General features: G+C 30.0%; 1 protein-coding gene across 1 annotated transcript; it reads left to right on the top strand.

Moving 5' to 3' along the window:
* The first annotated feature begins 251 nt into the window (after positions 1-251).
* Positions 252-22,166, top strand: Osi4 (Osiris 4). The gene is made up of 4 exons (XM_065501940.1): positions 252-837; positions 20,990-21,302; positions 21,482-21,798; positions 21,865-22,166. Exons 1-4 carry the CDS (start codon positions 252-254, stop codon positions 22,164-22,166), a joined length of 1,518 nt encoding a protein of 505 aa, XP_065358012.1.
* The last annotated feature ends 1,747 nt before the right edge of the window (positions 22,167-23,913 follow it).

Genomic DNA, 23,913 nt, shown 5'->3' with positions numbered 1-23,913 from the left:
ATTGAACAGCCACAACAATAAACACAATAGAAGCAAACAAAAAAAGAAACACTATAAACAGTTGATACGGTTTCGCGTGATACTTTCGCCCCCAAATAAAAACTGGACATTTTAGGTCCAGGATATTAAATGTGTGAATTATAACCAAAAATCCTAAAGGATCTTTACTAATTAAAATTAATCCTTAAGTGTAAAATTATAAAATATAGAAAAGTATAGAAATCTAAGAAAAATTGTACTAAATTATAAAAATGGCTAATAAAAAATTCTATACAAAACAATTGAAAACGATAACAGTGCTGCTTACTTTATATTTGTGTTGTTTATTAATGCCGTCAACGGTTAAAGCTGAAATACGTTCTCGCGGTGCAAATAGTGTTAATACAAATAATAACAAAAACAAACATGAAGGCCATTTATTAAAAAAAATAACAGATGAAGGTGATGCCACAATATCACCAGCTTCATCATCGTCTGCAACAACTTCCTCTCATACTAATACGGATTTTATGGATAAACTTTCTTGGAAATGTGCCAACAATGCCAGTTGTTTATATTCCTTGGCCAGTGGCATTTTAAGCTCCTATCGTCGTGGTGAAACGGTTAAATTTGGCTTTTTGGATTTAGTGAAATTGCCAACGTCGACCCACAAAGCACAACCTAAATTGAATTCCAAGTCAGCTGAAACCGGTCGCAGTATGTCGACTTTTGTTGACTTCATCAGTGGCAATGCCATTCGTATACCGGTTGGCCCCATGGTCTTTAGTGTGCAACGTGCTGAAGATGATGACAACTATATTGAAGTTGCTCTATTGAAAAAAGCCAGAAGCAGTACAGGTACAGTGTTGAGAGTGTTTAAAGAAAATGTGTAGAACGATTTTAAACCGGTAACACAAGGAATTAAAAAATTGTTATAAATATTCAGTTGGTTTTTGTATAGTTTCCTAATTGTGATTGGTGGTTGCAACAAAAAAAAAAAGATAAAAAACAACTTTTCAAATGTGATTTTATTTAAGACACAGAATCGAAAGTGGATTCAACTTTCACACTTGGATACCACTGAAATAACTGGGTAAATGTAACGACTATAATTAGTACCTAAAGAAGTCGTTATCAGTTAAGATAGTTATAGACTATAAAATAGCAAATAAAAATTCATTAGTTTGCCAAAAAAAATGTGATAAAAGTCGTGTGACAGTTGCTTTTAGCTTTTACACGATCCGTTTGAATTAAGACGATAACAACTTTTTTGGCTTTGTTTACATACAATTGCAACACTGATCTAATACAACTTGCATTTTTTTTGTTGAAAAATTTCAACAAATAAAGACATCCAATTTAAGGGATATTGCTCGGTTACTTTTAAGTACTTGTGACGAGAATTTTTGTCCAGTAAAAAATGTCAATATTATTTGGTCAATTCACAAGGTCTCTTATCAGTCATATTGCTAATGTCCTAATATATCATGACTCGGCGGCTCAGCTTAACCGACTCTTAGGCATTCGGCGAAGGTCTCTTCAGGTTGGTTACGATACAGAGTAGTATTATTTTAAGAAATTTTTTGCTTGAAAAGCAATAAAAACCATTTTGAAATATTAGGACATTATGACAATAAGACATGATAAGATACCTTGTGAATTGACTAATTGTAACAAAAACAACACACATGTAAAATTTACACTCAAAGTACACGCTTGTAAGCACATACATTTCTGAAAATGAGCGAACTCACTTAATTGTGAATACATTCGAAAGGAATCCATTGGTTTTTATGATCGATATCTCATTTTGTTTCTATTACATGTGGCTTTGCGATAAAGCAATAAACCTGAACCATTTCTGCCGTTTTCGATTTTATTTTTCACACAATAAACAGAATTTGTATCCTTTTTTGGCACAATCTTTTCTATAATTTGTTGGTTGTGGTAATGCAATTGAAATATACTGAGTCATTTGACTCAAGTATGTATATGCAATTGGCATAATGTGATTATGATGCATTATGGCAGGTTTTGAAGATTGGAAATTAAGTTTAAGCGTTCAATATTGGCGGGTTAATCTCTGATGAAAAAATATTTGTGTAGGAAAACATAAAAAATGGGTCATTCCAGTGCTAAGAAAGATTTAAGAGACTTGAAAATATATTATTAAAAAGATTTTTTGTTTTAAATAGCTTTATGAATTTTGTACAATTTCTTTTCTCAACAGACAGCCAGCTAGCTCAGTACTTCTTTACATAAACAGAACTATTTATGCCTAAAATAGTTTTAACTAAATGATAATTAACTTGAAATAGTGCTTATATAGTGCTTATGTAAATGAATAATAAGAAGTACTTATATTATCTCAAAAACAAAACGTTATTTTATACTTACTACTTCTAAGTAATGAAGATGATATTGAAAAGTAAGTTATTCATTAATTGCAAGTTATTGCTTGGTAACTTTTGATACGCCAATACTCAAAAGTATATTTAGATGTTAACATGTCAGAGGCAGTTAGATATTTATGTTGTTCAATTAAATGACAAATTCGGAGAAAAAAAAACTATTTTTGTATTTAAATTCATAAAGCAATTTTATTGTGAACAAAAGTAAATTATTTTGAATAAATTTGTTTCAGAATTTTCTTTGAGTTATAGATTCTCACTTATTTGCAGATAAAATTCATAGAGACATACTTTTTAAACAAGAAAAACTACAACACGTATTAAGGTTTGCAATTTAACAACTGATACAAATAACATGAAAATATTTTTCATTTTTACTTTCACATAGAATTGTTCCTAGTTACGCATTCTTTCAAAATACTTAAAGTCATATATGACTACTGCACAGTGGGACAGAATCAAAATTTTTTGGAAATAAATCTGGCACTTCTAAACGGCTGGTTCGATCATACTAAAAAATTTTTATAAATTTTCTCAATGTCAGAAAAATGACTTGTTGTTGAATAAAATATTAAGAAAATTTATAAAAATTATGAAAAGTGCAATATTTTTGAAGGACGGAGTTTTAAAGTGGCATATTTTTGAATCTAATTGAGATATTGACTTGAAATTCGTTTTGTAAGACCAAAAATTAACTTACCTAAACAAAAAAAAAATACTTCGAAATGAATGTGGATAAAATTGTTCCTAGCATTTGCAATCATATTCAACTTTTGATACAAATTTTAGTTTTCGAATCTCAGTAAATATGTTTTATGTAATAAAATCTATATTTATTAACAAAACTAAATAAAATTTTCAAAGTTGTCTCACTAACAAAAAATTCGAGTCCATTCGGTCCAAAATACGACGACAATAGTACGATATTTTTAAAAAAGCGAAAATATAAAAATCTTTGAAATCGGATGGGAAACAAAAAAAAACGTGTTTACAAATTTTACATGTCGAAGGTACCCTACTTTGAGCCCCCATATCGCCGTCCTGGAGCATTTGTGGGGCCCATACCCCTTGGCTACGCCCATTTTATTCCGATCTGCCGTTTAGAAATGCAAGATTTATTTCCAAAAAGTTTTTATTCTGCCCCACTGGTACTGGTACAAAAATTCTTACGGTTGCATACTCATAAAAGCATTTGTATCTCCCATGGCAATAAAATGTGTAACTTTATATATTGTTAGTATTGTTTTACTGTTGCTGTTTATATTCATGAATATGTCTATCGCGACTAAAAAAATTAAATCCATTAAATTTTTTTCAAGTTGACACTGTGGTTTATAAATGTTTTTGTTTGGAAATAATTCGGTACTATTGCAGATATCGTAACTAATTTTCACAAGGTTGCAGCTGAGTGGTCTCTCAAAGTTGGTTATCTTTATTTGCAATAAAATTCTGAATTTGAATAAAATAAAAAAAAACTAGCTAACAGTTGTCTCGTCCCTATAACAGGTTACACACATCCAAAGTTGGAACTTGTAAAAAGGGTCGCATTTTTGATTTTTTTCCTCAAAAGAGTCCATATATTTTTTCTTTTATAGAAAAAAATGTACTTCGTGCTATATATGATCCGGAATGTAATACATAAGTGTGTACAATTAAAGTTGGTTCATTTTAGCGGACAAAGGCTCACTTCGCCAATTTTTTTAATTAAAATTTAAGTTTGAGTAAAAAATTCTAAAAACGCAAAACACCGATCTTCGAAAAAGCTCCGTATTTCTATACATTTCAAAATTGTTGCATGTGTTGTGACCCTTCATAATGGTCACATTTATGATATAGGGTTCCTACTCGGGAAAAATTTCCCGGGAATATTTTTTTGTTAATTTTCGGGAAATGTTTGTCGGGAATTTTCGGGAATTTCTTCATAAGTTTTCTTCTTTTCATAAGACTTGCCCAACTAAATTGCCTAGTGTGAAAGGGGTCTTACAATTTTCAGATTCGTTTCGATGGCCAAATTTGTTGCTAATTGAATAATTCTATTATAACCATAGATTTTTTCGGTTCTAGCAACAGATATTGAGTTGGCAAAGAAGTATTACGGCTGAAATAACCGAATTTTCACTCAACTCAAGCCACAACAGAAACATTTGGTTATTAATAATGAGTCTAATTTATAGTTTATGCTCTTATAGGAATTATTAAGATGTCTAAAATTACAACATTTAGGGATATTTAATGAATATTATTCATATTTAGAGAAAATAATCAGATATGAAAAATGTCTCTACTACGCATATTTTATAGATTTAACATAGTCGAAATTCTTAAGTTCTTAAGAATCGATTTTATACTGATTAAAACTACGACTGTGACAATTCCGATAAATTGTCACTATAACCCTTATAAAGGCTGGACCAACATTGTATAACCAAATATGGTTATTTTATACTTCTTTTAAAACCCTGGTACAATTATAAGTCAATTTATTCGAAACAAAATTTCTGGGTTTTGGTTTAATTTAGTTATAAAAAATTACCGGGAAATCCCGGGAATGAACCTATTTTTAAAATTCCTCCCGGGAAAGAAAAAAGTCCGGGAAATTAGGAACCATACCGCCATATCTAAAAATAAATCGAGCAACCTTAAAAAAATAAACCTAAATATTTCTTGAACTAATAAAAGGCTTCACTAACCACTATATAGATTTGATGCATGAAGTACAAAAATGGTAAAATTTATGAATTCTATTGATAGATTTTTTTTTAAATTTTTTTTTCTAAAATTGTGAATTTTTTTTTTGTTTCTCCACATAATTTTTGGTAACTCAAAAGGGGTTAGTCCGATATTATTGAAGTAAGCTCAGAAAAGTTCAAATTAACCTTCAATCTGTTTATATATTGCGTTTTAATCGGTTCAGTAGTTTCGGAGTTATAATAACAAATTGAAGCAAAAAATATATTTTATACGTGAAAATATCAAATTCTTTTGTTTTAAAAAAAATCATGAAAAATCGAAAACGGCAGAAATTTTTTAGATTTGTTGCCTTATCGCAAAGCCACATGTAATAGGCACAAAATGAGATATTGATCATAAAATCGATGGATTATTTTCTAATTTATTCACAATTAAGTGAATTCGCTTATTTTCACAAAATTGTATGTGCGTAAAACCGTGTACTTTGAGTGTAAATTTTACATGAGTTTTGTTATTGTAACAAAAATTTTAACAAAACCAAAAAAAAAAATTAACAATTAAAAAAAAAAAAAAATTAAAAAAAATCTATCCATAGAATTTAAAAATTTTACCATTTTGGTACTACTGGAACCGCAATACATCAACATTTTGTAGTGGTTTAAAAAGCTTCCAACATTTTATCAATTTAAAAAAATTTTTGATGAAAAAAAAATTCGGGTTAAAAAATATTTTTTTCGATTTTGACCCATGGTAGGTCCAACTTACTATAGCTTTATATACATCGTTGCAATGGACTTTACAATATCTATCATTAAGATATCCATATTGTCTATATTAATGACTTAGTAATCCAGATTAGATCAAAAATAGACCAAAAATCGAGGTTTTCCCAGTTTTTTCCTTATATCTCAGCCATTTGTGGGCCGATTTTGTCGATTTTAAATAGCAGCTGAGCTGGAAGAATTCCCGGCATATTGATGTATGAATCATGTATGTAAGTTATTTAGGGGTTACGGAAAGTTGATTTCAACATACAGACGGACATGGCTATATCGACTTCGCTATAACGATCCAGAATATATATACTTTGTGGGGTCGCAAATGAAAAATGTAGAAATTACAGACGGAATGACAAACTTATATATACCACTCATTGCGAAGAGTATAAAAAAGATACTTCATTCAATTTTCATAAAGACTGCAAAAAGTATTCAATTGCAACAAATATATTTTGAAAAAAATAGGAAACTACCTAAAATAAGGTAAAAACGATTTATTAATTAATTACTAAAGCGTATACGTTATTTTGTTTAAGAAAATCATGAAAACCAAATGTAATATGATGTAGTGAATCGTAATCAATAATAATATTAATTTCGAATTTTTTGATTACACTTTGTTTTGCATTTTAGGTGACGAAATGTATTTTTGGCGTTTTTTTTTAAAAAAATCTGAGACATGAGGTGTCCAAGTTTGAGATTCCACATACGAAGCTGAACAACTGCAAATCAACTCGAATATACATCTTCAACATTGTGAGATTTCGTCTACAATATCCGAGATACCGAATTATTTCCAAAAAAAACGCTTTTATTTAAACCACTGTGGATGAGTTCAATAGGAAAAAAACACATCCATTTTACAATGGGAAGGTGATGAAGAGCTTATTAAAATTTGTTCAGAGTAAAAGTATCAGTATAAACTGAATATCTCTAACATCCATATAGACATAGATGTGTCTTTGGACAAGGATGAATTTCGAAAACCTCGTGAAGCTTATTTGTCAAAATTACATCATCATCCGAACCCTCTCGCAAGGCTACTTACAGTAACTCAAGACAGACCGCTATAGGCTCAGTGACAGGTTTTTGAGGCAATAAATCTGACTATGAGACCTACCAAAGACCTTAGAAAAAATTTCAAGTGGATCTAGCAATGCTCCGCCTACTTCTAGCGGAATTTTATAGTGTCACTAAGGGAAAAAGATCACTTGAAATAGAGTATAGTTTAATACTTTTTTATTGGTGTCTATAATGATTTTTAAAATGTTTGGTAACAATTTTAATCCGCTCAATACTGCGTCCACTTTAACCGTGTCGGTGGGTGGGTCATCATCAAAAAACACATAGTGGTTTAGAAACTTTTTTTATATAATTCGGTATCTCGGGAAATATTGTTGCGAAATTTCACACGGTTAAAGCTAAGGTGTTTTCGAGTTGACTTACAGTTGTTGAGATTCCTAGGGGTAATGGGACCAGTGCGTGAGCCCTCAAATTTGGTCACATCGCGTCTCAATTTTTTAAAAAAAAAATCGCCAAAAATCCATTTTCATCCGACTGAGCTGAAATATAAAATATAAATAGTCCTCTATAAAAAGGACGCTTACATGTAGGTTATCCCTTTTAGTTTAAGAAATATTTAGTTTTATTTATTTTTGTTAAATTTTGTTCGATTTTTTGGGTTTTTAGATATGGAGGGCCTACGGAGTGTCTATATTTTTTTTTTAAATCAGCTATATGGGCGATAAAATTCTAAATAAAATAAAAGAAAACTTGCTAACAGTTATCTCGTCCCTGTAAAAAGTTACACGCATCCAAAGTTGGAATATGTAGAAAGGGCCGTATTTTTTAGGTTTTTTTTTCCAAAAATGTTTATTTTTTTCTTTTATAAAAAAAAAATTTTCTTCTGGACTATATACAATTTTTATATAATCCAGAAAGAGAACTTAATGCAAAAGCGTATAAAGTAAAATTTGGCTCACTTAAGGAGACACAGTACCACACCACACCTTATTCAAACTTGACCAATTTTTTTTTAAAAAAATTTAGGTTTGAGTAATAAATTCTAAAAAACCAAGGCATTGATCTATTGAAATGATTGATCTGAAATATCATACCTAAACAATAGCGGCAATGCTAATTCAAACAATAAAAACAAGGTTATCAAAAAAATAAATATAAAAACCTTGATTATTTAAACAATAAAGTGAATGTTTCTGATTTTTGTAAATTAAATCAAATATAATTGTTTAAAAAATGAGTTTCTTGCTTATTTGTTTCTCTTTTTCATGTTAAGTGAACCAACTTTTGAAATCGATGTTTTCCGATCGGGAAGACATCGAGACACCAAGGTTAGCTCTATTGGATAATAACTCAGACACAATTTTTCAACAAGATTGGTCGAGAACTCTCTTAGTTAGAGGGGGTCAAAATTTGACATTTTGGCCAAGCAGGTGTTTTTTCTTATCCATGTAACTTCTTATCTATTGTTCTTAGCAAAATGTGTCATATATAGCATAGATAGCTCTTTCTTCAAGCTTTCGAAAAAAATATTAAAAAAAAATTTTAATATTTTTTTTCCGAAATCAAAAACTTTTTTGACTTTTTTTTAAAATGGGCCTTTTTTTTCTTAAAATAAAGCTTTGATATTTTCCTTGAAGAAGCTTTCTTTTGAGCAAAAAAAAAATTAAAAAAGGGCCCATATTGGAGAAAAATTTCGGTTTTGAAAAAAGAAATCAAAAATTTTATGTCTTGAGTTACAAAATATTTATTTTGATAGATATCCCACTCGCATCCCACTAAGGGACCAAAATTATCTTAAAGGTATGGACCTAAGCTTTCTTTTGAGCAAAACAAAATTTTGGAAAAAAGGGCCAATATTGGAAACAAACTGAACTAAAAAAAGACTCATTAAAAAAAGTGAAAAAAGTTTTTGATTTCGGAAAAACATTTTTTATTTTTTTTTTAAATATTTTTTTTCGAAAGATTAAAGAAAGAGCTATCTAAACTATTTAGGACACATTTTGCTAAGAACAATAGGTAATAAGTTACATGGATAAGAAAAAACACATGCTTGGCCAAAATGTCAAATTTTGTTGAAAAATTGTGTCTGAGTTACTATGCAATAGCAAATTTCATCCCGATCGGAAGACATCGGTTTCTAAAGTTGGTTCACTTGACATGAAATGCTCCGTATATGTCTTTATATTTCAAATCGTTGCCCCCGCGTTTTTTCGGTATAAGAATTTTTGACAACTAGAAAATGCTTTCCGCTCTTATTTAGGTATGCTTGTTACGGTTTCACCGGATGACAAAACGAGTAATTAAAACCGTTTCACAACGTATCTTCAAACACCAGCTGTTTCCGATTAAATTAGTATGAACATTTTCAAAATATAGAATTCTGATGATGAGGAATAAATTCGGAAGTACTCCGAACGGTTTCAGTCTAATTTACATGATTTTATATTTTATATAATAATACTAGCTATCCCGGCAAACGTTGTTCTGTCATAGCTCACACAAAGTTTGAAAACTCCCACTATAATAGTACTCCAAATATGCATTAATAAATGTTTACTTTGTATGGGAAGTGTCATGCCCATTGTTCTTATATAGGTCAATTGTGAATGTAAACCATCCAGGTACGCACTCAAACACACACAACAAATTTCACCGAAATCGGCCCAGCCGTTAAGGAGGAGTTCAGTTACTAACACACGTACAGAATAATTATATATATAAAGATAATTTAATGATTTTGCTTTGCAATAAATAGTTCTGTAGTCTTGCTTATCAATAGGCACTACTGATACAATCATTTTACACAAAGGTAACCTATGAACCAGAATTACTTTTCCACGTCAGCCGGAAGAACATAAGTAGCAGTAATGTTACAATAAAAAGATTCAACAACACAACAAATATTTATAGAATTAAAACACTTTCAAACATAAGCTGTTTAAAGAAATTGTTTTGTTGCTCTATTTGGAGCACTTAAAGTAATATTTCTTCATATATTCTAAGAATTGGAAAATATTTAATTTACAGCAGAATTTCTTTTATATGAATTTTTGGACTCTACCCCAGTAACTAGACAAGGACATTTTCGTTTAGTTTAGAAAAACTCACTCATTATGTATATTTTGCTCCAATAGAGTATCAAATGACAGACATCATTTTAGTAATATTAGTATTAACAATAAGCTAGTTGTGTACAAGAAGAATATGTAAGTTATTTATAGAGAGAATTAGCAGTGAATGTGACATCTTATTAAATATAACTTCTTCTTTTTTTTTTGCCAAATCATCAATAACTACATATTATATTGCTTGTAAATTTCTAGATATTACTCAGTCAGCTTCAATGTCAATTTCATGCTCATTTTCTTCACATCATTTAAACTTATACAATTTTTTTCCATCTCACACCTGTGGTGTGTCGTACAATAATAAATTCATTCCTTTGTTTGTTTCATCATGGTGTAAAAGACATGTGTTAGACAAACGTTATTCAATTGTTTATAACAATTGAATGAGGAAAACACATCAAACATATCGTAGCTTATAAAGCAAAGCGTTCTAGATAGGTTAGAGGAAAATTTAGAAGTCATCTTTAGGACGTTTCAAATCACCAAAAAATTATATTGAGGAAACTAGGTTCTCAACTTAGCCGACTATGTTTTTTAGGCTTATGAAATGGGTATGGACCATACATATTATTTTAAGGCATTGGCCATTTACGGCTTTCTACATTTTATGTGACGATACATACAATTTGTATAGCATTCATATTAAGAACAATTTCAAAGAAAATAATAAACTCGACAATAAATAATATAAAATTTTTTTTTGGTTTGGTTTGGTTGAAACAAGATGACACATTTTTATACTACAGCATAAATAAGAATAAAATAATAGTTTAGAGGGCATTCATTTGAATAAGGAAGTATATAACAAATTATTTCCTAATAACTTGAAGCCATTATACTAGTGTGTCCAAAAAACCGGTTTCCGGTTCACCGGTTTTCGTTTTTGAATACTCTACATTATACGTTCCAAAAGTATAATGTACTTTTTTGGACTTTTGATAAAACAACAGCGTAGAAACTGTTTAATTGATCGATAATTATTTTATTATTAGTCCATAAAGAATTACAACAACCTGAGTGTTGCTATGTCATGGGTATTTTTTTAAGTATTTAACCAATAAATTTAGAAAAAATTTACCAATATGATATTTCCTATTCAAATGATGCGTGCTATATGTGTTTGGTAGCTTTTATAGCTACCAAAAATATCCTCCCTGTATTGTTTAAGTGCTTTGTCATATACAAACTTACACATCCCATCAGTTCTGGGTGATTGTCCCGAAAAGTGATTTTACCTATCATTTAGAATCATCACTAGTTACATAATTAGCTACTTGACAAGTTAATTTAACACGTGCGTGTCCTAAGCAGATGGCAATTGACTCTATATTTATTACAAAGAGTCTGCCTGATAGCTGGTTCAAAGTAGTCGACGCAGAGTTAGTTACCTAATTGGTTACTTGACTAGCTCCATAACTAGTAATTCTATCATGTACTTGTCCTAAGAGGAAACTACTACTATTGTTGTAAATTATTCGAGTTTTTTGTTTTTGTATTATTCGAGTGATCGAATAATTTTATAAAATTTATTTTAAACCATTGTTATCAACGAATAAAAATACAAAATTTATAATCAACCCTATCGGCAGTAACATTTGAAATTTTGTACCCATTTCCCTCTAAGGGAAACTTGCTATCGTGATATTCCCATGAACTTTTCATTCACAATAGTTGATTTTGTTCATAACAGCTGCTTATTGTTTACAAAATTCCATCTAAAAGTTTCACAACATGGGGAATTTTTTCACGTGAACAAAGTTGATGAACGAGAAATTGGAAAAGTGAACATATTTCATGTGAAATATTGTTAATGTAAATAATATTTAATTACACACTGCAACATTTTTGAAGTCAGCAAAACTTCATTTGGGTTTTGCTAGTTTAGCTGCTGTTCGGCCTCTGCACTACAAAGTGAACACACGTGTCAAATGACAAAAATATATAAAATGGAGTCAGCCAAGTGATAAGACATTAGTGACAATTACTGTCTATAAGGGATACATTGACTACTTGCTTAACTGCTGAGTAGTTTGTGGACAGTAACCAAAACTACTGGGTATATGTATGTGGATATGAGTGTATGTATGTGAACAAAATTTATAAATAAACATTAGCGGTGTTCACAATGTAGAGTACTTGGCCTGGTACTGTAGTAAAAGAGCTCAATATCAAAAAACTAAAAACAAAATAAATTAGAAATTGAAATGTTTGTCAATAAATAGCTTTTCTGTTTTTATACTAGGCCAAGTACTCTACATTGTGAATACCGCTATTATTTACAATATTCATACAATAAATAAGGATTTTGATATCATACTCTTTCGACTGTATAAAATAATGACATTTCTTACAAATGTATACATATGTACCATCATACATACATCTGTCAACTTTATACTAGACATTTGTATTATCCAATTCCGTTTTTTGTTTCTTCGCATTGTATTTGTTTTATGAATCATAATAATAAAGTTATTCAGTAGAACCAACATTGTTTGTATGTAAGAATTTTTGTGTGTTTTTTATGGATAGAAAATATACTAATTTTTCCTTTTTTAACATTCGATTTTTTGTGTAGAGATGACACTAATATTTTCAAAGAAATATTGAAATTATTGTTTACTACTGATATCAAATAAAAAATTTACTCACTAATGACTTGATATATCCCAACATTAGAATAAGGTTGTTCACAGTTGCTTGGTTATCTGGTTATAAAATAAAAAATAACCTCTGTATACCGTGAAGTTGATTATTTTTAAATATTGAAATATTTGAAATTTAGATTGCATGAGTTTCCGCATACCATTCTCATTTTCTTTTTCGATTTTCATTACAAAATAAAAACTAAAAATACCAAAAATTAAATAAAATTCCAATTAATTTTTTAATTAAATCTGTATTATTTCCCAACACTAGAAATAAGCAGATAACCACATAAGCGCAAAGTTTGTTATATTTTTCCTTGAATTTTGAAATGGTATATTCATGTTAAAGTGTTTTTAATATGAATATCATAATAAGCAGTGCGCACGAAAAAATCTGTGTACATTTAGGTTTATAACTTTTGTTTGCACACAAACGAAATTGGTACTGTTTTAATTTTTACATTCGTCACACATCATTATCCTTCACCTTCGTGAGAAGGGTATATACAGTGGTGGCCAGCTATTTAAGACAAATACTCGAATTTTTTTTTATCAACTGAATTTTAAGTGCGATAGAGCCAAAACATACGAAATTTATTATTAATATTTCTAGTTTCTTAAAAATGTTTGGAAAAATCGGTACAACATATATGGAAATACGTTGACCGACCTCAGCGAACATTCGCTGTTAATAACGGTGGCATGTCACAGTGTCCATTGACATAATGTCCATTGACATTATGTCACTCCAAAAAATGACATTATGTCCATGGACATTATGTCATTTTGTAGTGTCATAATGTCCATGTGTAAAGTGTCGTAAAGTCCATGGACATAATGACACTTTTGGAGTGACATAATGTCCATGATATTTAAAAAATAATTTAAGTATTTATGTTTTAATTTAACTTCTATCGAATTTACAGTAGTAAATTTAAAGTAGTAATAAGACGATAGCTGCGATTTTTAGTTATAGTAAAAGTGTTAAAGTGTTAGGAATAAATTTGACAAAAAAAGAGAGTTCAATAAAAAATTTAAGAACTTTCACTTCAAAAAAATACTTTTTAATAATTTATTTACAAGAAAGGCTTTATTTAGCGAAGCCGCCTGCCGCGTTCTATGGAGAAGAAAGTCCCTAAGAGCGGCCATAGGCCGCCACGCAGAAAAAATTTATTTACAAAGAAGTTTTCTAATATATGAAAATATAAACTGTTACTAGGATCAAAAATTTTATAAAAATTAGTTTTTCTGAACAAAATTTGGACATTATGACACTTTCAAAAGTGTCATAATATCCATAAGCAAAGTGAAATAGTGTCCATGGACATTATGACACTACCGAAATGACATAATGTCCATGGACATAATGTCACTTTATGGGGTGTCATAATGTCCATGGACATTATGTCAATGGACACTGTGACATGCCACCGTTAATAACATGATATGACCGAAACTAATGAAACTAAAAATACGAAATTTGGTCCGAATATTTTATAATAATAAAAATATAATGATATAAAGTTAGAAAATATGTTTATTTAAAAAAAATTTTTTTTGGTCAAGTTGTAGAAAAATCTTATGTGTTCGTGGTGAATATTAATGAATTAGGGTGATAGGCCCGGATTTTAATAACCGTTTATAACCGGTTTTTTTGGTTAAGTCGGTTTCGGTTTTTTTGAAAAGCTCACATTTCGAATATCGAAGAAACCGGGGTTTTCTCCTCGAATAGCCGGTTTTTTCTAAAAGTCTGTTTTTATGAGTTATAGTGTATTAAAAACTTTAAAAATATTAAAAATCCAAAAAATTTTTTAAAAAAAAATCCTCTAACTATTTTAGAAGACTTTTTATATTTTAAAAAATGTCACAAGCGATCTGAAAACTTGCTCAATGCTTTGTTAACTACAGGTCGTATAGGTCGTACAAGTACACTGAGTGAAAGATCATTTTCAATGTTTAGCTTTATAAAAACAAAGGAAACACATCGATATACTCCAAAGCATTTTAACTGTGTTTTATTGCTATGAGATTGTTTTGACATTCATAAGGTCTTCAAATATTTGTCGTTAACGATCTTCGGGTCAAATTTTTTATATTTTTTATATATTTTTTTAAACATAACATAGTTGTTGACTTTTGAAATTAAATAAAAATCGTAAAATATGAACCACTCACTTTAGAAAAAATCAATTTTAATTTCAAAATGTCAAATTTGACCCGAATATCTAATGAAGGATAAGAAAACAATAGCTTTGGTAAAATGGGAATCCCAGTTTTCATACAAATATAATGTTCAGCAAGTATGATGAAAAGAGCTACCAAAGCTCTGAAAACATTTAACTTAATTGTGCTTATCAAAAATTTAAGATTTTAGCTCCAGGTGAAATTTGACCCAATGACCTTAAGTGCAAAAAATAATTTTTTTGCAGATTTGTGTTTCTAAAACGTAGTTGTTGATTTTTGAAATTAAAAAAAATCATAAAATATCAAATATATCAATTACTCACTTTTAGAAAAAATTCAATTTTAATATCAAAATGGGTCCTTGACCTTGTGAACGTTAGAAGAAGTAATCAAAATTAGTACTTAAGGGTTTTAAAAAGGCTTATTTTTTGTAATTAGAATACATGTATATTCTTTATCATAAGTATTAGATCTTTAATATAAAATAAAACTTATTTTCTTCTTATTTCTAGGCGTTTTAATATTTTGCCAAAAAACCGAAAACCGGTTTATAAAAAATGTCAAAGAATCGATCACTCTAGTATGAATTGACACAGTTGAATAAAACACACTTGTGTGTTAAAACAGTCCTCATGCATACATATTTGAAAAAAATAATTGACAATCACATGGAATTTAACAAAAAAAGTTTGTCTTAATTACCTGTCCACCACTGTATAAGTTCGTTATTCCGTTTGTAATTTCCACAATATAATTTTCCGACCCTATAATATATATATATATTCTGGATCCTTATAGATAGCGGAGTCGATTAAGCCATGTCCGTCTGTCTGTTGAAATCAATCTTCGGGATCCAAGTCTTCAATAATTCTGACAGACATGCTTTCGAGAAGTTTTTTATTTAAAATCAGCAAAATCGGTCCACAAATGGCTGAGATATGAGGAAAAAACCAGGACAATCGATTTTTGATCTATATCTGGATTACTAACAATTCAAAAAAAAATTTTTCCAAAAAATTAAAAAAACAACTTTGAAAAAAAATAAAAATATTTAAAATTTGTATTTTGAAATATAATTTGGTAAATATGGAATAAGAAAAAAAATATTTGTACATCCGAAAATTTGTGCGTTTTTTGAAACATAAACGACCGTATCCATTTTCCAACCGATTTTCAAAAAGTCTCTTGTGTTTCAAAGCTAACACATACCATTTAAATAAAATAAACAATTTTAAAATAAATTTTACCCATATTGTCTCATATCCTGGAACCCATATTACTTCGGCATTATCTTCCTACAATCCATCTTCAGAAGGCCTGCTAGAAAGGTTGTGTCCGAGTTCTTGTGTGTACAAAATAAGGCATTTTAGAAGGCCTCTTTGCTAGTTGTTTTTAACGCTGGCATGATTTCGTTGTATTTAAATAATAAATAACATACACAGAGAAAACAGATTCATAGTCACAACCGAATTTGGCTCCAATCGAATTTTGTCGGTTGCACGTACTATCGATTGAATTCGATTGCAATGACTGAATTTACGATACGCGCAACTGTTTTTAAAATTAATTCGGTGAAAAGCACCGATACTATTAGTTGGAGCAATTAAATAACATTTTGGTGGTTTTACTCTTATTATATTCAAAATAATTTATTGTTCTTTTAATTTTACAATATTTAAAATATACATAATCAAAACTGATGGAGTAAAATACTGTTTAATGCAGAAAATAATGTTTTTATTATGTAGAAGTTGTATATATTTTAAATCCGATGTGGCTCTCGTATCTGCATTTTAGTGGTTTGCGTCATTGCACATCACACCAAGGTAAAATCGAATCAAAAATAACTGGCAGGAGGATATCAAGGATTTATTAATAATAAATAAAAGTATTCGGTTGGTTCTAATAGTGGATGCTGAACCAGGCACAATTAATTAATTGTTGTAAGGATACCTATAATTGTAATAAAAAACTGTCGTTAGTGGATCAACAAATCTTTATCTAACATCTACTTACATGCAAAACCAACATATTTACATAAAATATGTACATATACAAATATGTATGTATTTATAGTCCACAGAAAAGCGTAACTTGCCATTTTATAGTCATTATCCAAAATATTTTCTGTATAATCCGTATATGTTCTTTCAAATATTTTATATTTTATTACATTAAAATTTTTTAAAGGAAAATATCAAAAAATCTAAAATTGATATTGATAGAGAACACCGAATTGAAATTATTATAACCGAAAACTTTAAGTAAAATTTAGTAAAGACACAAACCAAATTCAAATAACTAGTTTCACGATTGTTGGCACCGCAATTCGATTGTAATTGTAGTTTTACAATTCTAACTATAAGAAATCTGTTAGGAATATAGAATATCTATAATTGCAATATTATTTCTGTCTTACTTATTAAATATTTATAATCAGAACTGAATTCTAATCGATTGTTTTCTGTGTGTACAAATAACATAGTACATTTATCTAACTTTAGGCATTTCTCAAAAGATTATTCAAGTACATATTAATTTGAATGATTTGTAAACTCATTTATAACATTTTATGTAAAACATTTGTAGGAAATACATGTGTACTGTGAAGATTTTATTTATTTGCTTTTTAATCACTTAAATTGTATAAATTATTTAGGTTTTTTTTAACGTTTTCATGTAATATATAGGTGCATATAATATATCTTTTTCGATAAAGTGATAAATGGTTGTTGAATCGTGTAATTTATGTTTACTGAAACTGTACATTTTATGTGCGTCATTTGTGGGTAAAATGGAAAAAAAAATGTTTTTGCTTGGTAATGTTATTTCTGATAATTTGAAAGCAGTATTAATTTGTTCAGCCGCTGAAAGAAGCAATAAAGTGCCGCTGTTTTTACGTACTGTTTCCTGGAAGAAATGGGAAAGGATAATGGTACTTTTAAATTACGAGGGCGTGCCAATAAGTCCGTGACTTTTTGAATGAAACACAATTGGGTAAAAAATCGTTTAATTTTTTTACCATTTAAATTGATGGTGCAGAGTTCACATAGTATTTATTGAGCTTAGTCTTGGTTTGAGTGATGGGTTTTCCATAAAAAATAAAGGTTAATGAGCACACGAAATTCAGTTTTTTAAATTTTCTCAACAAGTCACACGGTAGTCTGTTATCAATGACAAATAGACGCAGCTTAGTCAAATTTTGACAGTCAACTGACAGATGCCTGTTGGCAGGAGCAGTGTTGCCTTTGTAGTTAAGAGGCGGGAAATTGAAAAATCTACGGACTTATTTGCCCACCATCGTATGTATAATATTAAATAACCTATCAACATAAAAGATAGTATGCAATCTGTTGTGCATGGTACGAATTTCTTTTTAACCACTAAAACAAGCTAATTTGTAGTATTCTTGCATAATATGCGACGCATAAATGTATGATGATTCTAAAGGCCATATTACAGCTTGCCTTAAAGTTCGTAATAGTAAAATTAAACTTTAAGTAATTGAAAAAGGTACCCTTAAAGTTAACTTTTACTATTACGAACATAAAGACAAGTTGTAATAATTGCGCTAAGTGAAGTAAATTTAACTCAGGTTTTTTTTCTAAAATAAATAAACTAAAAAATATGCAATTAATCAAGTATGTTTCTGATTGCTGTAATAATTGGTAAATGCATAATTGGTAAAAAATGTTTAACAAATTAAAAATCCTCATTATTACTTAACCTTGAAACACACGTTAAATTGCCAAGGTCCCAATTTAACGTGTGTTTCAAGGTTAATGTGCTGTTTTTGTATAGCGAACGAGTACTTTGAGTGGAAATTTAACATGTGTTTTGTTGTAACAAAAACAAAATACATGTAAAACGTCCACTCAAAACGCTCATTCGCTATAGAAAAACAGCACATAAGTAATAATGAGGATTTTTAATTTGTTAAACATTTTTAAAATTCTATACATCAAAAGCAAGGGAACATAGAGCGGAAACTCGAAAAAAACTCAAACAAAAAAATTACTCAAAAAAGTTATACACATAGAGAATAGACATAGAGCGGAAACTCTCCTGTCAAAGACCTAACTCAGTTGTAAGAAACCTAAGTGGTGAGAATGTATTAGTAGAAGAAACTATGTGAAAACAAAAACAACTCTCGTATGTGTGATTATTTTGAGAAATTTTTTTGTTTGAGTTTTTTTCTAGTTTCCGCTCTATGTTTTTCTATGGTTACTAGGGTATTCATTCGACTAATGATCGTTCGATTAATCGAATAATTATTCGAACAATTTAAAAATGGCCATTTTCGAATAACGAATAATTCGAACAATTTTGTGTAGAATAATCGAATAAAACGAATAAATGTTCATATATATTTAAATTTATTAAATTGTTTAAAATTTTTCATAATTCCAAATTTAAATAAGTAATAATGACTCGCATAAATTGTATTGTTTCTAAAATTCGACAAATAACTAAAGATAAAGGGACTTTCGATCACTGTAGATGATTGTTAGGATAGCTCCTTCTATAAATATATAAATATTACTGCAAGAAGTTACAATTCTAAAAACAAATATTTCAAAATGTTTAACATAAAAGGTATGGAATAAAATATTTGTTATTTAGCTGGCGAAATATTTGAAGAATCGCAATTAATAATCAAAATATTAACTTATATTAAAGTGGAGTTGAATGTGATGGAGAATGTGATTTTGAAAAGGTCGTCGAAAGTGATATTTATAATGATTACATTGAAATAGATGAAGGCCATGATCTCAAAATATATGTATATAAGTGATGTTATTAACCGCGTCCGTAAGTTTTGCAAAATATTTAATAAATCGAATGATAAACACAAATATTGCAAACTTACGTTTTGTTGCAAGAAAAACATGGAGTATACATGATGTTAAACATCGTAGGACATCTTTGTCTAATAAGGTAATAAACTTTTTTTGCGTATTTATAATTGCGTCAATCATGCACTGTCTCACTTCAAATTAACCACGTTCACTGACAATGACATCAAACTATTGACAGATTCCCTTTATTATGTAATTCCCCAAGACCACTTTATTTTAAGCAAATATTCGGCAACGTTGATAGAGCTTGATGTATAATACAATTTGTTATAAATAATTTAGAAATAGTGAATAATTAATTTACTAGCATTAAAACGGAAACTAACATGTTTGCTAGTCAATGGTTTTGTAGATTGTTCGGGAGTTAATCTGATCAGAATATTTCTGATGAAAATTTATTGATGGACTTTGTTTTCGAATGTTTTTTCATATTATCAATACTTGAATTATTAACTTTAACGTTATTTTTTGTTTTTCTTTAACAATAAAATATTAAAAAACCGACATCAAAACTTCAGTCTTTACTTTTTAAAAAAAATTTAATTAATCGAATAATTCGATTAATTTTAAACCTGTGATCGAATTATTCGAACAATTTAAAATCTCTTATTCGAATTATTCGTTTTATTCGAACAAGAGAAAAATCGAATAATTCGAATAACCTAATGGTTACACGTACGAGTGTTGTTTTTGTTTTCACATAGTTTTTTTTACTAATATATTCTCACCACTTAGGTTTTTGACAACTGAGTTAGGTCTTTGACAGGAGAGTTTCCGCTCTATGTGTTTTCTCTATGATCAAAAGTATTGAGTACTTTCTGTTACCCAATCATAATTATTAAGAATTTTTTGAGATAATGTACATTATCTTCATGCGCTTCCAATTTCAAAATGAACTACACATGTACTTAATGAAAGACAATTTAATGAATCAGTTCCCTTTCCACATAACTTGATTGATAATATCGTAATAAGAATCTTTGTTTTATACTAAAGTTTAAGTAGATGTAATCATCAATTTGTTTCTGCTCATTTAGGAGTAAGTTGATGCATAAACTTTTACGCAATTGGCAATAATAATGAATTGCTCGTCAATTTATCTAGTCATTGTACGTTACACAAACGATTTATGACTTTGTGTCATAAATTAAGACATTTTTCGTATAGAATGAACATCAATCATAATTAAAAAACATACATGAGCCAACTAAAACAGAAAATAATTTCGTAGTTTTTATTATTAATGATAACATAAAATAGTGAAATAAAATGGAACACAATCTTTAGCTCGTCTGGGTGGTGGCGGTGGTGATGGAGGCGGCTTACTTGGCGGTGGTGGAGGAGGTGGTGGAGGTGGCGGAGGCGGTGGTCACGGTCATGGCATTATACAACGCATTAAGGAAAACAAAGATAAGGATGATAAGAAGCAAATGCAAATGTATATACCCATGTATTTGGCTGCTACTACGTTTGGCTGGACTATGGTGGCAGCCAAAGCTGTGGGTCTATTAACACTTAAGGCCTTGGCCATATCGAAAATAGCATTTGTGGTGGCAGCTATGGTTCTGATGAAAAAACTTATGGAAAATGCATCAGACAAGTAAGAGAAATATATATCAATGGTCACATGTTGGCACCTCGTAACTAAATTTTGTTTTAAATGATGGATGCGAAACGACTTTTAAGATCTCCTTAATTTTTTAGTTACCAGCTGGTAACAGGTTACCATTGATATAAGAAATCCTAATACATTGTTATTAAAAACACCTACAATTTTAGAATGATGTACCAGTATCCGGAACAGTCCCCCTATATGATGCCCTACAGCATGGATTATGGCATGCACTCGATGGCTGCAGCTCCAGCTGATATGGCTGCTGCAGCAGACATGTATGGCGGTGGTATGCCCATGCATGCTGCTATGGCACCTATGCAAGGACATCAGGGACATCCGGGTTATGAGCATTTAGCAGCCGAAAGTTCGGTTCATCAAAATATAGCGGATATTCAAAATAATACCCAAGTGATGGCAGCACTAAATGCTGCGGGTCTGGGACAAGCTAAAGTTAAACGCGAAGACTCATGGCTGGCTAGAAGTATGTATTCAATACCGTATTTTCATTTACAACTGTTACTCACACTTTTTTGTTGCACCTGATTAGAGCCCCTTAAGCACTTTGCACTTAATGCACGAATACCGCACAAGCGTTTACCTCATTTTATAGCGAAACAAAAAATCAATTTAAATGAGTTAAACTCTTATGATGATTTTATCACAGTGGCAGCAGTTGCAGCTGCTGAGGTGGTGGTGGAAGAAAATGAAAAACGTCTTAAATTTAAGTCCGATTTCTTTGGTGAAGACATGGACGACGAGGATGAGGAGGATGATACTGTTTTTAATGGCGAAGAAAGTATTAAAGACACATTAAAATTTTTGGGTATGGAAATACGTAAAAAGAAGTAGTAGTGTTTTCTTTGTTAATTTAAATTTAATTTTAATATTAAAGCACAAATTTGCACTTGAAATAAATAAAAACTGTGATATTTTTAAGAATTCTAATGCCTTTAGAAATTAATTTGTTATTATTTATAGTTTACTAGCTTTAAAGCGGCATTTATAGCCACCAGAGGTAGAAAACATAATCGGTAATTAAGTTGTAAACAACACGAATATCAAATAGTTATGAACTTCTTTTTTATCAAATATGAAACCAATATCACAATCAGCAGCTGATCGGTTTACAATTATAATCTTTATTTCATGTAATCATTACGCCTCTCACTGATTTGAATATATTGGGTTTAAAATGTAATTGAGAATATGTTGGTGCCTCCGCACTGAAAAATATTAATTTTGTAATTTGTTTACTATATTTTGTTGTTTTTTGTATTAAACGAATTTAATTTTTTTGATACATTTCATAATCAAAAGTACCGTAGTACTCTCACATCTCATTTAATGCCTTAAGGCTATTTTCAGAATTTTATAAAATTTCAATTTACACATTATCATAGACTCAGAATTGTTTGCTGTTCGATATAACCTAGCATTTACACATGCAAGTGACAGTTGCAAAAACACAACCCATTCATACTTTTGCACTAACACAATTGTATAAATTTACACATGCATAGTGATTGTGTTAGTGCAAACGTATACATGTGTACAATTCCCAGCAGTTCTAGGAGACAGTACCGAACTAGTGATTTTACCCATCATTTAGGGTGGGAGCTAGTTACTTCAATAGCCACGTGACTAGTTATTTTAACACGGGCATGTCCTAGGCAGGGTCAGTTGTCTATTTTAGATTACAATGGGACTGTCTAATAGCTGGTCCAAAGTAGTCAACCTATTGGATTCACATACTGGTTACATAGCGTCAGTTACCTTGCTAGCTTTGTAACTGGTTACTTGATCAGCTACTTGACTAGTTATTTTAACACGTGCATGTCCTAAGCAGCGGGTCAATTGAACATTTTGATTACATTGTGACTATCTCAAATAAAATAAAGTGCAGTACAAAAAAAAGTTTGAAGTGACTTCACCATAGGTTACTAAGAGACACTAAAGTGACTATTGACTTCACGCTAGATTACTTGGGATATATAAAGTAACCAATTTTCTTCTCTCTGCACTAAAAAGTGCACACAAGTGTCAAATGACCAAAATATATAAATTGGAGTCCGCCAACATTTGTGACAATTACTGTCTTTAAGGGATACATTGACTACTTGCTTGCTGGGTTACTTGCACTGTTACTTGCATGTGTAAACTCCAGGTAAGCAAGGCGTATTCATTTCAGGTGACGTTAAAAAGCCTGTTGAATATTTTTTGCTCGATATGTTTTCTCACTGTCAAAGTTTGTTTACATTTATGTGTTACTTTAAAAATAACGCCCTGGTTATACCTGATCAATTTTTATTATGATAAACTTCAAAATCAGGTATAGTCTCCATTTATTAGTATTATTGCTTCGTTGTGATAAAATTGTTAGTGCTTTTGCTTAGACAACTTTGTCTTGACAACAAATGTCATTTATTGTTATGATGAATATTTGTCAAGTATAGACAGGGGGTAACGTTTTTGATTATTTTATGAAAAAATTTAAACAGTGGAAAACAGAATAAGTGATCGTATTAAACAATACATATATGGGGAGAGAGTTCTTGACCGATCTTGTTGAAAAATTGTGTCTGAATTATTATCCAAT

The sequence above is a fragment of the Calliphora vicina genome, chromosome 1 (genome assembly GCF_958450345.1).
Source record: "Calliphora vicina chromosome 1, idCalVici1.1, whole genome shotgun sequence".
NCBI lineage: Eukaryota > Metazoa > Arthropoda > Insecta > Diptera > Calliphoridae > Calliphora > Calliphora vicina.
The sequence above is the reverse complement of the archived record's forward strand: the minus strand, read 5'-3'. Positions and strand labels throughout refer to the sequence as shown.

Bases quoted from the DNA above. Each gene is read 5' to 3' on its own strand.
- Osi4 (XM_065501940.1), top strand. From the start codon at position 252: ATGGCTAATAAAAAATTCTATACAAAACAATTGAAAACGATAACAGTG. The intron at 21,303-21,481 runs GTAAGAGAAATA...CTACAATTTTAG, and splicing joins ATGGAAAATGCATCAGACAA to AATGATGTACCAGTATCCGG. The intron at 21,799-21,864 runs GTATGTATTCAA...GCACCTGATTAG, and splicing joins AGACTCATGGCTGGCTAGAA to AGCCCCTTAAGCACTTTGCA.